Below are 16,887 nucleotides of genomic sequence, written 5' to 3'. Positions count from 1 at the left end.
CCAGCACTCAGGGAGGCAGAGGCAGGTGGTCTGTGCATTCAAGGCCAGCCTGGTCTACAGAGAGTTACAGAACAGCCAGGGCCACACAGTGAAACCCTGTCTCAAAAAACAAAACAAAACAACAACAAAAAGGAAGAAAGGAATAAATAAATAAATAAATAAATAAATAAATAAATAAATAAAGGAAGGAAGGAAAAAAAGAAGGAAGGAAGGAGAAAGAGAGAGAATTTAAGAAAAAAGAGGAATGAACAAATCTTGGACAAAGAAGGGAAAGAAAGAGAAAGGAGAGCAAAAAGGAAAAAGGAACCAGGAAAAGAAAGGAAGAACGAAAGAAGGGGGAAATTTAACAGAAGCAACTTAAACAGACAAAAAAGCTTTAGTATGAGACTTTATAAAAAATATACAAATAAATAGCAGTACCTACATGAGTAATTACATGAAACTTGGAAAATCAATCTCTTTAGACGCAGAAGCTTTTCTTTAAATTTAATTTAATTTTTTTTATTATTAGTTACATTTCATTAACTCTGTATCCCAGCTGTATCCCGCTCCCTCATTCCCTCCCAAATCCACCCTCCCTCCCTCCCTCATCTCTGACCTGTCCCTTTCCAAGTCCACTGATTGGGGAGGACCTCCTCCCCTTTTATCTGACCCTGTTGTATCAGGTATCTTCAGGACTGGCTGCAAAGTCCTCCTCTGTGGCCTAGCAGAACTGCTCCTCCCTTAGGGGGGTGGGGAGGTCAAAGAGCCTGCCATTGAGTTCCTGTCAGAAGTAGTCCCTGTTCCCCTTACTATGGGAAACCAATTGGTTACTGAGCTACCACGGGCTACATCCGAGCAGAGGTTCTAGGTTATAGCCATACATGGTCCTTGGTGGAGTGTCAGTCTCACAAAAGACCCCTGTGCTAGATATATTTGGTCCTTGTGGAGCTCCTATCCTTTCCCCATCATACTAACTCCCCTAGACGCAGAAGCTTTAAGCATACCAGTTTCTACACACTAAAGTTACGAAATAATTTCTCAGAACAGCATTAAATCTATAGTTTGTCAGACTCTATAGCTTTCCAAAAGTCCTAATGTTATTAAAAATTTCTAGAACATTAAAAAGGAAAGTCTCTGAAGTACTAACATTGATATCTGAACCTAACAGCACAAAAAAAAAAACTGTAAATTAATTTTATTTATGAACATAGATGCAAAATCCTGAATAAAGTATTATCAAACAGAAGCAATGACTCAGAAAATAAGCTGGTCCTTGTAGCACGGTCAGTAATCCTGGCTACTCAGGAGGAGGAGGCAGAACTGCAAGTTCAAGGACAGCTGAGCTAATTTGGTTAGCTGTTCCAAAAATAAGGAGAAAAGCCAGGGCACACACACCTTTAATTCTATCAGTTGAGAGGCAGAGGCAGGAAAACCTTTGAGTTCAAGGCCAGCCTGGTCTACAGAGTTTCCAGGACACCCAGGGCTACAGAGAGAAATCCTGTCTGTGGGGGGGAGGGGTGGAAAAAAAAGGAAAGTCTGCAGAGATGATTCAGAGAATAAGAGGACCTGAGTTCAAATCCCTAGAATCCATGTAAAAAGCTGGGTATGGTATGTTGTGTGTCTGAAACTCCAGCACTCAGGGGGCAGGGAGACATGGAGTATAACTAACTCTCTCTCTCTCTCTCTCTCTCTCTCTCTCTCACACACACACACACACACACACACCCTACAAATAAAAGGTGAAAAAAGGGGCTGGGGATGTATTATAAGCTGTGGTATATAAGCTGTGGTAGGCAGCTTACTTAATGAATACTTAGGAATAACCAATTAGGACTTAACCTAACTATCCATGTGAATGCATGTAAGGAGAAACAACCAAAGAACATATGCTACATGGTTCTATTTAAAACGCTAGAAAATACAAGCGGAAAGTTCAGTGGCTGCTTGTTTCCAAATAAGGAGGAAGACGTGGATGGCCAAGTGGCACACAATGCCCACTTGGCTTTCTATGTGGTGCTACAGACCCAATTTCAACCCTCACACAGGCACAGCAAAGACTTTATCCAGAGCCACTGCTGCGGGCCCCACCTGGTGTTTCCTTATTGAGTAATGTTGAGCCACGTGGAGACTCTGGTAAGGAACCACCAGTGATGGAGTCACAGGGGTCTTTCCCTGAGTTGAATCACACTACAACCCACAGTAGAAAAGAGACCTAACTGAGGAGCTGCCTTCAACCCCTGAAGCCCTTTAATAGCTGTCAATTATGCCACGATCTATGGTTTACACCCATTTCAGAATTTCAAAAACTTTTAATTGCTTGAAAAATTCACCACTTATGGTACCAAAGCCATCCACAATTTGCCAAGGCTCAAGCTCTCAAGTATTTCTCCGTCTTACCTTCAGCCACGTGGGCTAAACAGCTATAATTTTGAAAACATTCAGCCTGACAAGCTTTTTAGCTGTTCAGTCCACCTATTCTTTTTTGACTTTGTATTTTGCGTGTATGCACCCCTGTACAGGTGGGTGTCAGGTGGCATTCACTATCTCCCTACCTTATTTCTTTGAGACAGTCCCTCACTGAAACTGTAACTAGGCTGAGGCCAGCCAGCCCCAGTCATCCTTGTCAGGGGAACATCATGGCTGGCTTTTCACATGGGAGCTGAGATCTGAACTCATGCCTTCCCAGCAAGTGCTCGGCACAGCTCTACTTTCTCGTTTTGTCGTTTCTTTTTACATAGCAGGTGAAACAGTCTGCTTATCCTGTTTTTGTGTTGTTTCTTGAGACAAGTTCTAAATAGCCCAGGCTAGCCTCAGACTGGATCTTCTGGTCCTAACCTCCCAGTGAGTACTGGGAATACAGGGCATGTACCACCATGAACTTGGCTTAAGCCTATCGTCATAAAATTTTCATTCTATTGTAATTTTTTCCCCATTACTTCCTCTGGTTTTGAATTTTCAAAAATTTATCTTCGCTTTATTATAAAAAACTTAAATTCATACAAAGTTTGAAATAGTGTAATCAATACAAACAGTCTCTCCAGTCAATACTTTTCAAACCAGTTAGTTAATAAATCTGTTTATACAGAACACACAAACACATATATGGTTTTGCTGAACCATCTTTTTATTTTTTTAGAGATTTTTATGTGTATGAGTGTTTTGCCTGCATGTATGTCTGTGTATGACATAAGTGTACATGCAGTATCCATAGAGGTCAGAAGAGGGGTACTGGATTGCCTCAAATTGGAGTCAGATGGTTGTGAGATACCATGTGGATACTGGGAACTGATCCTGGGTCTTCTGCAAGAGCAGCCAATGTTCTTAACCACTCAGCCATCTCTCTAGCCCCCATTTTAACCTTTTAAGTCTGGGAGATCAAAATCACACTGAATGGAAGGGCTTTAAGAAGTGTGAAGCTGGGGCTGGAGGATAGCTGTGTTTATTCACTTGTTATTCTTGCAGAGGACCTGGGTGCAGTTCCCAGCATCCACAGGGAGGCTCATAACTGCAGTTCCAGAAGGAGCAATGCCTTCTTCTGATCCTTGTAAGCACTGGGCACAAGCATGGTGCACATATATACGTACAAGCCAGCAAAACCCTCATACACATAAAATCTTAAAAAATTAAATTAAATACAAGTAGTGTGCAGTCCCTTGTAAATGGGAGCTCCTGGTTCAGATGAGATGAAAGGAGGCACAAGCTAAAAGGACTTACCTGCATGCTAAGTACATATACATCTGAACCCTTAATTTTACTTCTAGAAATCTGTATCCAACCTTCACCTCTGCTCTGGTTCCAGAGGCTCAGACCAGACTCAATCTCCCACCCTCCAGCTTCGGAAAAAGCACACCAGAGATGGAGTGAAAATCCATTTTAATAATCCAGCATCAGCTAAGCTGAGATCCTCCCCTCTCAATTGAAGGGGTAAAAGACAAGGCTTCCCAAGAGGCCTCAGTCCACCATGAGGTTACGGCTTACAGTGGGGAACAGCTCAAAGAAGCCCTAAGATGAGAGACAAATGGAACTGGGAATTAGTGACCGGATGGCTGTGTCCCTTCACTCACCTCCCATCACTTCAGTTCTAGTGACAGAATCTTCGAGGCTTCTACGCTTGATGCAGGGACCTGTCTCCTCATCCCTCAGCCCCTTTCCAGACAACCACTTTTCTCTGAGGCCTTGACAATGAATAGTATGGCCTGTGTAAGTGTCCTTAAAGGCTCATGTGTTAAAGGCTTAGTCACCAGCCTCTGTGAGTACTGGGAGATAGTGCAACCTTTAAGAGGTGGGGCCTGAAGGGAAGAAGTTAGATCACTCAGGATGAAGCAAACCTTTGAGGGGACACCGGGACCCATATTTTCCCTCTCTTTCTTCCCTGACAACTCCCAAGGCAGCAGATTCCACTATCATATGCTTTCACCACGATGTTCTGCTTTATCAAAGGCCTCAAATTAACAGCCAACTGGCCATGGAATAAAGCCTCTAAAACAGTGAGCCAGAACAAACACTGACTTCTTACGAATTGTTTATCTCACTGATTTTGTTGGAGTGATGGAAAGCTGATACAAGGATCCTTGTTCTTTTACATTGCAGCATCATAGCAATCAGACCCCAGCACTGAGGCTAGCCACTTAATGAGGAAGAGGAGGGCCAGGTGGGAGTTACCTTGAAAAGGGTGAGGGTCTGGAGAACTCCAGTGGTACAAGCTGTTTCCCGGATAGAGTGCATAGCCAGTTGAGGGCTGCCTAAATCCAGAACCCGAAGCCCCAGTCGAGAAGCTAAGATAGGTCCAATGGTGGTACCACAGGGGGAGTCATTCCGGACCATGAGGTCCTGAAGAGAAGAGGACAGTCATAAGCTAAACATCAGGTATGCTCACTAGGACCAAGGAGGAAGCCACCCCAGAGCTACAGGGCTCGAAGATGATACAGTTCCATGTCTTCAAGTGTTTAAAAACACATTCTTGTTATTCTCATACCCAACCTGAAACCTCACCACCCAAAGAAAAAAGCCTGGTGGTCTTAAGGTTTGAAAAGATATGCTGGGCTCGGGTAGAGCCCACCTGGCTAAGTGCTTGCCTGGTATGCATGGCGCCCTGGGCCTGACTCCCAGCACACACTGGGCATGGTGGTGCACACCTGTAGACTCAATACTTTACAGGTGGGGAACCAGAAGTGTAAGTTTAGTGTAGTTAGTGTAAGTTTAGTACTTTGTACTTCAGTGAGTTTGAAGCTGGCCTGGGCTACATAAGACCCTATCTCAAAAAGCAAGGAAATCATAGTATGATGCTAGATTTTAAGATTAATTTTTAAGTGTAAAACAAAATTATAGGCGAGTGTGTTAGTGCATGTCTTTAATCCCAGCACTCGGGAGGCAGAGGCAGGTGGATCTCTGTGACTTGGAGGCTAGCCTGATCTACAGTAAGTCCAGGACAGCCAGGGCTTTGCTACACAGAGAAATCTTGCTCAAAAAACAAACAAACAAACAAACAAACAAAAAAACCAAAAACCAAAAACCAAAAACCAAAACAAAACCCAGAATTATAAAAGCCAATTTTTGTCAAATGGGGAATTATAATGTTAACTCATTGTACTATCGGGTTTTGTGTGTCAACTTGACACAGGCTGGAGTCATTAAAGTAAGAGGTCTCAGTTGAGAAAATGCCTCCATGAGAACTAGTAGTAAGGCATTTCTCAATTAGTGATCAATGGAGGAGGGCCCAGCCCATGGTGGGTGGTGCCATCCCTGGGCTGGTGGTTCTGCCTTCAAGAAAGTAGGCTGAGCAAACCATGTGAAACAAGCTGGTAAGCATCTCCTGCCTCCAGGTTTCAGCCCTGCTGAAGTTCCTGTCCTGGCTTCCTCCAGTGATGGAGTATGATCTGCAAGTGTAAGGTGAATAAACCCTTTTCTCCCCAACTTGCTTTTTGGTCATGGTGTTTTATCACAACAGTACCCCTAAGACAAATCGGTACAGTATAGTGAGCTAGTGTAGCGACAACCTTGACCTTGTTGTGGAAGGACTTTGGAACTTCGAGATAGAAGAACCTTTGAGTGTTGAGACCTCAGTGGGATGTTTTGTAGGAGCCTGGAAGATAACAATGTTGAGAGCAGTGCAGAAGATGGAGGCCTGGCTTGTGATGTTTCAGAGGGAAGTTTAAAGGCCCTATCAGGGCCATTTGCTATTTTGATTTAAGATTCTGTGGTTCTGGTTAGCTGGGGCTTACGAGTCAGCTGTGACTAATGAGATACCTTTGCGTTACTGGGACAAATGATGCTAGTTAGCTAGAGCTAAGCAATTAGCAGTTTTAAAAGAGACCAGCATCACTGAAGTGAAATCTGGAAGTGTTTTCTGAGACCACAGAGAAGCTGTGCTCCAGAGGCAGCTAAGGTTGTATCTCGTGCTGGCAGCTGGACTTGGTGATGTGTAAGAGTCACTCAGGTGATACTGGTTTTGAAGGCATGAAGGGATCATGGAGACCATCTGAAGCCTGGCTCTGTGAGAATCTCTCTCACAGAGAGGAGACCACTCTCTCTGAGGAGACCACTCTTGAAGGTGTAGCCTCAGTGGCAGTTGAAGGCCCAGAATGGAGGAGGTCATGCAAAGAAGTTGAGGTCTGACAGCAGGAAGAGAGCCTCAGAAGCTCTCAGTCCTGGCCTTCTCTCCTGCTACTAGACTAACTCATTGCCATTCCTCCTGGGGTTCTTTCTACTTGTTCTTTCTGTCTGAGATGTTCTTCCTCTAGACCTTCCCATAGCACTTCTTTCTCAGCTGCTGGTTCTCACTTCCTCCCAGAGACTTGTGAGTGGAATGACCACTCACTGGAGATGTCTAGTCCTGCCTCCGCCAGAACTTGGGTGTTGTCCGTTACTGGACCATGCTGGGCCCAATCCCTGGTGCAGAATATATATATGTACACATGCAATGTGACTGAGGACAATGATGGGTGATTTCAAGGCCAGAAGGAAAATTCATAGTTGGGATTCTAGGCTCTCCAGTCCTGCATATTCCTTCTGGGTTGGGGTACTAAAAGAAGAGGCAGGGCTAACCTACCAGGTGGCAGGAGTAATCCTGACAGAAATAAGCAGGACAAGGGATCATTATTACCTCCACGTGACAGATAAGGACGTTAAAACTAAGACAGCTTAGCAAACCAGGCCAAAGTCACCACAACAAAACCAGCAACACACCTAGCTCTGCACCCCATAACCCTTATCTCACTTACTGGGACTCCCTCCACTAAAGTCCATCTCCCACTCACTGGGGCGCATCAGTTTATCTTCATCCTGTTCCCTCCACCTAGCCTTCCCATAAAAGATACACATTCACCTGCAGGGGCACCCCAACTTGGCTGGCCACCTCTCGAATCAGGGCCTCTGACACTGCATTAGATGCGTAACGTTGCTTGTTGTTCACCTTGATCACAGGACCCTGGGAAAAGTCAAGGGAGAACAGAACAGAGATGATCCGAGGCCTGTATGAACCACACAGGCCAGAGTCAGCCAGGCCACCACCTACTTAGGAAGCATCTTACCTTGTGGAACAGGGGCCGGTGATTCTCTTCATGCTTGTCCCTGTGAGAGGTGAGAAAAGTCAGGATGGCACAGTGTAGTGGGGCCTGCCATCACCCACCACACCCCTTCCAAGGCAGATGGCATGAGTGGGCCATGGCGCTCTTTCCCACCCAGCTCTGCAGGTCCTCAAGGACATTCAAGACAAGCATTTCAAGCAGATTCTAGTCATGAAAGGAAACAAGGTCACAGACAAAGCTTATAACCTATATGCCCGGCTTAGTCAACACATGACTTGGACTCAGTCTGGCCTTGGAACAATCATAAGGTAGACCCTCTGAACCTCCCAGCAGATGGAGAAACTAGCAAGCGGGCTATTCGTGGGTCTCCAGCATAAGCACTGACTGGTATGAAGACTCACGGGTAGTTCGGGTGCACAGCATGGGCCATGTCTGCACTGATCATGAAGGACTTAGGCACGGCTTCCTCGAAGGCGGTCAGACGCTGAGGTGTGGCTGAGATGCGCCGTAGCACCAGCTCTGTCAGCAGAGACTGTGCTCCTTGGGCACTCTCTGATCCCACCTGTGGAGAGCAGAGATTTGACTCCAGGAATCAGAACATGGGTCTCAACTGTAAGGTCAGTAAGAGGAGCCCAGTGTTCGGAATGGCTCAGGATCCTCCCAAGTCACTTGGTAGGAATAGGTATCCTTAGAGACTTTCCTAAGCCTCCATCATTACTAGAACATCTGACACGGACTGGCACTAGACTAATTCCCAGGCATTTATGGGCTGGAAACAGCACTTGCTGATGGGATTTCCACACTGGTCCCTGACACTTACATCTAGAGCTCAGCAGCTGTCACAGCACCCTGATAATTTCCCTTGATGCACATGACAGACTGTTAACTAACAACGTATCTTTCATAACAGAAGACCCAAGCTGTATAACTAACTAACCAGCAAGAGACATCATTCCCAGTCAACTCTGTAGCTAAATGTGGTCACAACTAAGTTCCGTGAATGTAAGTAATAATGAATGCCATTTCTGGACCACACTACTGAAGACATAGGCATCTGTTTTCTGGTGGCCAGAGATGGAACAGCTGAACACCTAGTCTAACTGCTAACTGAGCTAGAAAGTTACATGAGAGAGAACTGTCAAGCTCCTGTCAAGCTCCACTTACAGCATCCTAGGTTGCAACCAACACACAGCTGAGGACCCACTATGTGCCAAGCCACAGAGCTGAAAGGATGACCTGTGTAATGCCCCTGTCCTTGGGGCGCACAGACAAGATGGGATCTGGAATCCAGTTAGAAGGAGATCTACACAGAGCCAGAAGGGAACACAGTGCTATAGAAGCACCAGCAGCTCTCCGTCCCATCTCTAAGGCCTCTAGAGTGCCCTGGCTCACTCTCAGTGTCTGCCACCAGGTAGTCCCTGAAGACTCCACATACCTCTTCATTGTCATACAGTGTGACCATGCGCACATGTGGCTCCCTGGCCAGGGAGGTAGGAGATGAACAGGAGTCAATCAAAGCCTAGATGGGGAAGGAGACAGGCTCATCATTCCTGCCCTGCCAATGAAGCAGGCGGGGCTTTCAGCAACCTTTCTCTTGGGGCACTTTCTGGCAGAGGGTAGAGGAGGACCTTTCTAATGGGATAAGTAAATCCATTCTTTGGGTACTAGGCTCTCATACTTTCCCATGCAGAAGGCAGGAGGATAATGCTGAAGAAAGACCGAAGATGTAAATCCTGGGAGGACAATGATTTGGAAGATCAGGCAAATTGATGGGCTTCCATTAACAACAGCTCTAGAGATGGCCATGAGCCCGATGGTTGGCTCAGAAGCAGACACAGGCCCTGGGTCTGGAGTTACTACTACCCACAGACTATCTCTAACCACAAGACAGTCAGGGAAAGGCAGGCTTGAAGGCAGAGGAAGGGAAAAGGGTGGAAGGCTGAGAAATGGCCAGACTAGGGTAGGGAGTTGGAGAACATGAAGGTGACCAGGGGGTAGGACCACACAACTGAGGTCTCAAGGAACACAAAGAAGGCTGGGGGGGTGCAGAGAGGAGACAAGTCAGAGGCGGAATGAGGGAAGCAGAAGGAAGTGAGATTCTGTTTTTCCTGGTGGCAAGGCCTTTGTTTTCAGGTGGAGGTTGTTAATCTAAGGGAAAGTAGCAGACAGGGATAGAAGACACTATGGCAACCTTAATACAGGTCAGCTTTCCCACATCTCAGACCAGCACAGAAACATTTGAGGCCAAGGTTGCAGCATTTGGGCCCAGTGTCAGCCAGGGGAAGGCAAGGTTAAGTAGCTATCTCTCACCACCTCCTGGGGCTGGAGGTAAGCCTCCCACCTCAACTCTTAACTCCACCTCTTAGGCTGCCTCAGGTGCTCTGGCTCCTCACCTGCAGGGCACAGAAGCAGCTGTGCAGATTGTCCAGCCGAGGAGCAAAGATGAACTCTTCATAGGCTCCACCCAGGACCTAGAGAAACAGGACAAGCATCCTGACCTAACTGCCCAGGTCCCTCACCCACTCCTCCTTGTTCCCAAGGGCCAGAGAAACTCCTCCTGACTGTTGGCTCAGGAAACTATTCTTGCTCTTCATCTGAGAATAAAGGAATGAAGGAAATGGCAGCCTATAGCATCTGACCTCTGTGTGAGAGGCAGGCCAAGGGTGGGGGGAGCTAAGTGATCACCCTTCCCCAATGAAGACAGTGGTGGTGATGGCACCAGGGGTGTACCTTTAATCCCAGGACTTGGGAGGCAGAGGCTGAGGTAAGTGAACCTCTGAGTTCAAGGCCAGCATGATCTACAGAGTGAGTTCTAGGATACCAATGGCTACACAGAGAAACCCTGTCTAGGAAAAAAAAAAAAAAAAAAGAAAACAGGGGGGGGGGGGGGGGGGGGGGGTGGCGCATGCTTTTAATCCTGGCACTCAGAGATGAAAAGGCAGATGGATTGCTGTGAATTCAAAACCAGCCTGGTATACAAAGTCCAGGACAGTCAAGGCTACACAAAGAAACTCTGTCTTAAAAAACCTAAAACCAAAAACAAACAAATTTAGGACAGAGGATCCAAAGATTTAGCAGCTCCCTACATATCTGGGAACTACTGAAACTGAGGTAGTAGAATCTGTTGGGAAGAACAAGGATGAGACTAACGGAGGAGCTTCTGGGGATTTGCTACAGTTGGCAGGGACCCTGGAGGACCCCACCCACAAGATCCTACAGCTGCTCCTTACTGCAGGCTGGGTATCTGCCAGGCAGAGCTCCATCTCCATGATGTTCTCAGGACTCAGTCCCAGATGGGTACAGAGCAGGGACGTGAGGACTGAGTGGTGCCGCTCGTCCTGTAAGGTAGGAGGTGTTGAGAGGAGGGCCGGCTTGTCTGGTTGCCCCTTCCTAGGGCACTTGTCTGTTTTCACTTTGCCCACCCTCCTAAGGGCAGGGAGCTTCTTACAGCAGCGCTGAGAGGCCCTGGTTCAGGAGTCCCTTTCTCCAGCTCTTCCTGAACTGCTGTGGCAAGAATAGGGACTCTGTGGGGAAAAGAGTTGAGAGAAGAGTGGGAGGCAGCCATGAACTTAGGCCTCACTTTGTTCTCCAATTCCCAGCCCACTCCCCAAATAGACAGGAACTGGTTCCCAAGAGTAGAACTTCATTATGGCCACTAAGAGGTGGTCCTTTGGGTCCCAGTGGGACCCACAGTCACCTGGTGCCATATTCCACCCCTCAGCCATCAGACCTTGGTGTAGACTCACAGGTGCATCTCTGTGTTGGGCCCAAAGTTCTCATTGATATTTCGCTGCAGGTGGATGGCCAGATGTGGGATGCGCAGGATGGGCTTCTCCACATGTACAAGCCTCTGCTCCAGCCGACCTGAGGTAGGGCACTGTGGCCAACTGGCCAGGTCAGACCTGGGTCCCTCCCAAATCCAACGGATTAGATCCCTCACTAAACCCAGAATAACCATGTCCCCTCTTCCCCATGGGGACTCTTCACTGGTACACTGAAGGAAGGTGACATTAAATCTTCAGGTTGCTGAAGGTAGAAGCTCCCCAGTTCCTAGTCCCTCTATACCACCTTGATAATGACTCGTCCAGCCAAGGTCAGGTCCCGGTCAAACCATGTGCTCCAGATCCCACCACCATAGGTCTCCACACCGACCTGGTGGAAGCCCACCTGGCTTCGGCGAGATTTGCGTTTCACCTGGCATAAAAATGAGAAGAAAGAGACGGTCTGGATGACAACACCCGCAGGTGAGACTCTGAGCAATTGACCAAGTTATAGTGAGCAATTATAACAGCAGTTGACTGCTGGGGGGGGGGGGGGGGTTGTGTGGCACGGGTCTACCTTCTTCCCTGGACTGAGAGATAGGGCCTTCCAAACTGTACCTCCTGGATCTCTCAATCCCACAGTAGCCCCGCACCTCCCTTCAGTCCAGTAGAGTGCCCTAACTCCTTACCCGGAGGCAGGGACTGTCCGTGTGAGCCCCAATGAGGCTGAAGCCATTGCCAGGAACATACTGGCCCCCCACAGCAAAAGCAATGATGGAGGAGGAGTTTCTGGTCAGGAAGTACTGGGGAGAAAGTTGAAAGACAGGGGTGCAAGTTGCTTAGTCACCTGGAACACAGGACTTTGAAACAGGCTCTGCCCCCAAACTACTCCTTAGTACCTTGTTTTCTGGTAAGATTTCCCAGCCATCGGTTTCCTTGAGTTCACGGAAGCCAGCCTGGAGTAGGCGGCTGCGGCACTCGGCCACAACTGTAGAAAAAGGGCTCTCTCATAGCGATGCAAGTTGGTCAGGTCACTCCCACTCCTAGCCTCCCCTAACCTTGGTCACCTACCGTGGAAAGGAGAGGGACTCCGGTTCACGAACTTGAGGAGCTCCCTGGCTGTGGCCTGGACTGCCTCTTTCCGGGCCCTACCATTCATGGCCACCTAAGGGAAGAGGGGGAGTTCAAGCAGTTACCAGGTCTAGGACCACTCCTTTCACCCGAGCTCCGATGATCCAAGAAATGATCCTAGAAATGAAGACTCCAAGGCTCAGACCTCTGTTCAGTAGCAACAGATGCAGACTCCTGGCTCCAGCGCAGTCCACTCAAAGGTTCAGCCCCAGGGCAGGAAGACCTCCACCCAGTTCCGTCCCTGGAGCTGCAGGATCTGAAAGGCCCGCCCCCTATATCCTCCCCCACGCTCCGCCCCACCCAGGCAGGAAACTCCAGCGCCCGAGCAGCCCCTCAAATCTGAAGACGCCACTAGCCGGCGCGCCTCCGCACCAGCAATCTGAGCGCTACTTCAGCTGTCCTCCCACCCAGTCAGTCACTGGACACCCCTTCCGGCCCCGGGAAGGTCAGGTCACCGCTGAGGATTTCAGTTTTACTTTGAAACTAGAGAACGCCAGTCTCAGCGCTGCGTTAGGCTCAGCCCCCAAAAGGCGCGCTGTGGGAACTAAGTTCGGGCGGGACCGCCACCCACCTGCATCGCCCCACCGCTCTCTCCGCGAGGGGTCGGATTTCGGTCCGCCCCTGCCTCTCCGCTTCTCCCTCCGCGATCAGGCTGCGCCCTCCCCGAGCTGTGTGCTCCGCCTCTCGCCAGGCCGCACGGGGTCTCCGCCTCTACCAGGCCTCGCCCCGCCCCCGCTGCGCCGCGAGCTCCTCCCCTTGTCAGGCCTCGGCCCGGTCCCGCCTCCGCTTCTCGCTCAGTTCCGGTCAGGCTTGGTTCTGAGAGCTTGGACCGCTCCTCCCCAGTCCGGCCGCGCCCCGCCCTCTCTACTCCGGGGGCTCCGCCTCCGTCAGGACACGTTCCGGTTCCGCTCCCGCCTCTCGCACCTTCTCCCTCCAATCAGGCCGCGCTCTAACCACGTGCACTACGCGGCTTCCAGTCGCGCTGCGCCCCGCTCGCCTGGGTAGGAGCTACGTCCCAGGCCCCGCCCTCACAGCGCCACTAGCTCCGCCCCATCGGGTTTTTCTTGACAGGCCCCGCCCCCGGTGCAGCTCTCGCCCCGCCTCCGTCAGGCGGAGTCCTAATGGCGCTAACCGCCCCGCTCTTTGTCAGCAGCCTTGAAGCGGTCAGCTCCTGGAGCTTTCTAGACAGTGTAGCCCACCGCAGCGCAGAGCCCTCTAGCGCCTCGGGGGTGTCAGCACAGCCGCTGACCTATGGGTCCTAGACATCCAGTAACAGGGCTCTCTTGCGACAGCCACTCATGGGATAATAGGCAGGGCATGGTTATTAATGTTCATGGGGCACAGTGAGCTTATGTTATGATGAATCCAAACGTGTTATCACGTTTAATCCTCACAGTTGTCCTCTCTGTGTGATTTTATTGTCAGCATTTTATAGATGAATTAACGGAATGAGGAGATTAATAACTCGTCCCTAGTTACAAACGACACAGCTGGGCGTTAGACTCCATAAATTTGGTGGCAGGGCCTGGAACAACTGCTACAGGTTTCGTATGTTTTGTTTTGTTTTTTCCTCTATCGTCTTTGGATAAATGTTACGCTGTTCATTCAGTAGGTCCCTGAAGAACACAGAAGGCAGTGACCTATTCAAGATCACACAGCTGCTAGGGTGGCCCTGGGATTAGACTCTGCTATCCATGATTTGTCTTTTTCCTTTTTTCTCTTTTTCTTTCCTTTTCTTCCTTCCTTCCTTTCTTCCTGTCTTTCTTCCTTCCTGTCTTTCTTCCTTTCATCCATTTCCTTCTTTCTTTTCTTCCTTTCTTTATCTTTCTTCCTCTTCCTTTCTTTCATCTTTGTCTTTCTTTCTTTCTTTCTTTCTTTCTTTCTTTCTTTCTTTCTTTCTTTCTCTTCCTTCCTTCCTTCCTTCCTTTCCTTTCTTTCTGGGTCTCACTCTAGTCCAGGCTCTTCAGGAACTCACTATGTAGCCCAGGCTGGCCTCAACTCCATGACAATCCTGCCTTAACCTTCCAGTTGTTGGGATTATAGGCATGAGCCACCACTACTGGCTCTTTCTACTTATTAAAATGACAGAGGATGAAAAAAAAATCAGACTCCATATATTCTTGGAGGCAATTCCAATTTTTTATCTCCATGTCAAGAGTGTTGAGTAGCAACCTTAAAAACTCATCCAAACAGCAATGAATCAGGGCTCTTGTGGCTTTGAGGTTCAAAACAGAGCCCAACTACCAAGGGTATAATAATCTTTCTGGGGATCACAGGTCTCTGGGGCATTGCCACTTTTATACTTGGGATGGGAATATTAGGGGTGGGGAGAGATTCCGGAAAGAGCCTTCCCTCACATCAAACAGGGCAGTTTCAAGATACATTCAGTGAGTGACCGACCACTGATTCGTACAATTAACACCTGTTAATAATTGTAAAGGTAGCATTGTGTATGAAGCTCAGGGCTGAGTGGAGCATGAGAAGGGTATTCTCATCTGTTCATAAGAGTCTGGCTACTTGGAGGAGGGGCTACATTCTAAGCTGCTGAAATCTGAAACAGGGTATAGTCAGTTCTCCATGTGAGTGGGTTCTGCATCATTGACTCCCACTAAGTGTTTCGGGTGAGTCTTGTATATTGAGCAAGGAGAAAACATTAACGTATTTTTAAAACACTATAAGAACAAGAGCTGCTATTAAACTGCTAGGCATGAACATATGAAAGCCACTAAGTCACGTCAACCACGGAAATACAAGTTTAAAATGATGTGCCATTTTTAACTGAGATGAGCAAAAATGGAAATGGTTGGCAATGTCAAGCATTGGAAAAGGCTTGGGGTAATACTTATCTTTATATTCAATGTTCTGCAATGTAAATAATCCATATGGCTGCTTTCAAGCTATGAACATGTCACTGAGCACAGAGTTGGGAAGAGGTACACAGAAGCAAGGCACTGTGTATGTTTCTGCCAGCCACATGCACTGGACATACATAACCTCTACAGCAGAAAATTAAAATGCAGTAAGATGGTTGGAACACCGATGGCTTTAAATTTTATTATCCCTGTAATACAGCTTGTTTAATTGCACATCTATATACTGTAACGTTTTAATGTTTTGATGATGGCAACCTTTAACAAAGGGATCACCGAATCCTTGGGAATCTGGCAGTCAGTTCTCGTGAACTGCTCCAGCTCAGCATTCCACCCGCACTTACCATCTTTGCTGTGAAAAGTTCTGCCATAGAAACACCAGAGTGGTCCACGAGGTCGGGATGTTTATGGACTAAGACCCTTTATGGTCATACCAAGTTAAAATTACAGGGGTTTGAGAGATGCTAGCACCCATAAGAGTGGGAATCGTTACCAAGGAAAAACCTTGTTCCATGGATCTACCTAGATGTCAGCAAGAGTGTGACACCGTCATAGTAAATCTTAATTTTACAAAACCCTGGACTCTTCTAGCTTCATTTTCTCTGAGAAAACCTAAAAATCATTAATTTGGGAGCTCATACAGCTGAGCTATATACTGACTTTCCTTCCAGCTCTGCTGTAACACCCTCTGGCCTTTGGGTTGTGACAAAAGCTGCTTAGTCCTCTTTGCAGAAACTTAAGGCCACTTTTGCTGAAAACATGGACTCTCTGCTTGAACTTCAGCTCTATGATGCTTAAATTACTTAAGTTACTTAAATGGGACAAAAGTCTTAACTTGTCTTTCATATTGTATCTGTTTCTTTTGTGTTTGAACCCTTAGGTTGGGTTTTATTTGGCATGTAGATACATCAGTCGTTTAAAATTGTTCTGTAGGGCTGGAGTGGTGATCTGAGTCCCATTCTGGAGCCTAGAAGGTGGAAGGAGAAAACTGACTCCTGAAAATTGTCTTCTGCCCTCATGTTTGCCATGGCACGAGCAAGTCCACACTCACATACAAACCCATCTCTCTCTCTCTCTCACGAAAAACTTTTGTATCGTCTAAGACTATAGTCATGAATTAGCTCAGCCTGTTGCCATTACAGCTGCTTTGAGTTTCTCATTCCCCAACAGTGTGTTCTCTGCACAGCTCAAGCATTCACTTCCTCAGCCTTATCAGAAGGTTCAGACCAAATCATGAGGCCAGGATTCATGTGACAATGAGTAACTCAGTGGTTCCTGGGTTAAGGCACCGCCCATTAGCCTGCAAGCCACAAGATCAGAATGTTTGTGCACAAGAAGGAAAAGATCTTTCGAAATCTTACCCATGACCAATGGGCAATTACTAAGCCTTAATCCGTTCCAGAAAAATCAATGAAAGTTTGCTGCTTGCTTCTGTTCAGTGAACAGCAGCCTGATCTCCCTTTCAATCACTGCCCGTATGTCCTTTTGGCTCACATTGAAGTTGGCTGGCTCAATCTAAAATTATAATAAAGAGGGCTGGAGGGATGGCTCAGAGGGTAAGGGCACTGGCTGCTCTTCCAATCGTCCCGAGTTTAATTCTACCACATAGTGGCTCAC

At 47.7% G+C, this 16,887-nt stretch overlaps 1 protein-coding gene across 2 annotated transcripts; it reads right to left on the bottom strand.

Annotated features, from left to right (window-relative positions):
* Positions 1-3,838: 3,838 nt before the first annotated feature.
* Dnpep (aspartyl aminopeptidase) lies at positions 3,839-13,109 on the bottom strand. Of its 2 annotated transcripts, none has more exons than XM_055616751.1 (15): positions 12,972-13,109; positions 12,341-12,434; positions 12,169-12,257; positions 11,959-12,072; positions 11,577-11,702; positions 11,255-11,385; positions 10,957-11,032; positions 10,739-10,846; positions 9,902-9,979; positions 8,944-9,027; positions 7,910-8,070; positions 7,512-7,551; positions 7,307-7,408; positions 4,645-4,812; positions 3,839-3,984 (listed from the first exon to the last, which is right to left on the bottom strand). In XM_055616751.1, exons 1-15 carry the CDS (start codon positions 12,975-12,977, stop codon positions 3,934-3,936), a joined length of 1,428 nt encoding a protein of 475 aa, XP_055472726.1. In that variant the 5' UTR covers positions 12,978-13,109; the 3' UTR covers positions 3,839-3,933. The 2 variants fall into 2 exon arrangements, with proteins under 2 accessions (XP_055472726.1, XP_055472727.1); XM_055616752.1 differs by lacking the exon at positions 12,972-13,109 and adding an exon at positions 12,546-12,641.
* Between the last annotated feature and the right edge of the window lie 3,778 nt (positions 13,110-16,887).

This window comes from Psammomys obesus, unplaced genomic scaffold, assembly GCF_907164565.1.
Source record: "Psammomys obesus unplaced genomic scaffold, mPsaObe1.curated_primary_1811, whole genome shotgun sequence".
NCBI classification, from domain to species: Eukaryota; Metazoa; Chordata; class Mammalia; order Rodentia; family Muridae; genus Psammomys; species Psammomys obesus.
The sequence above is the reverse complement of the archived record's forward strand: the minus strand, read 5'-3'. Positions and strand labels throughout refer to the sequence as shown.

Excerpts from the sequence above, each read along its gene's own strand:
- Dnpep (XM_055616751.1), bottom strand. Across the intron at positions 12,073-12,168 it reads AAATCTTACCAGAAAACAAG|TACTTCCTGACCAGAAACTC; the intron begins GTACTAAGGAGT and ends CTTTCTCCCCAG. Across the intron at positions 3,985-4,644 it reads AGACCCTCACCCTTTTCAAG|GGCTTCTTTGAGCTGTTCCC; the intron begins GTAACTCCCACC and ends CTCTCATCTTAG.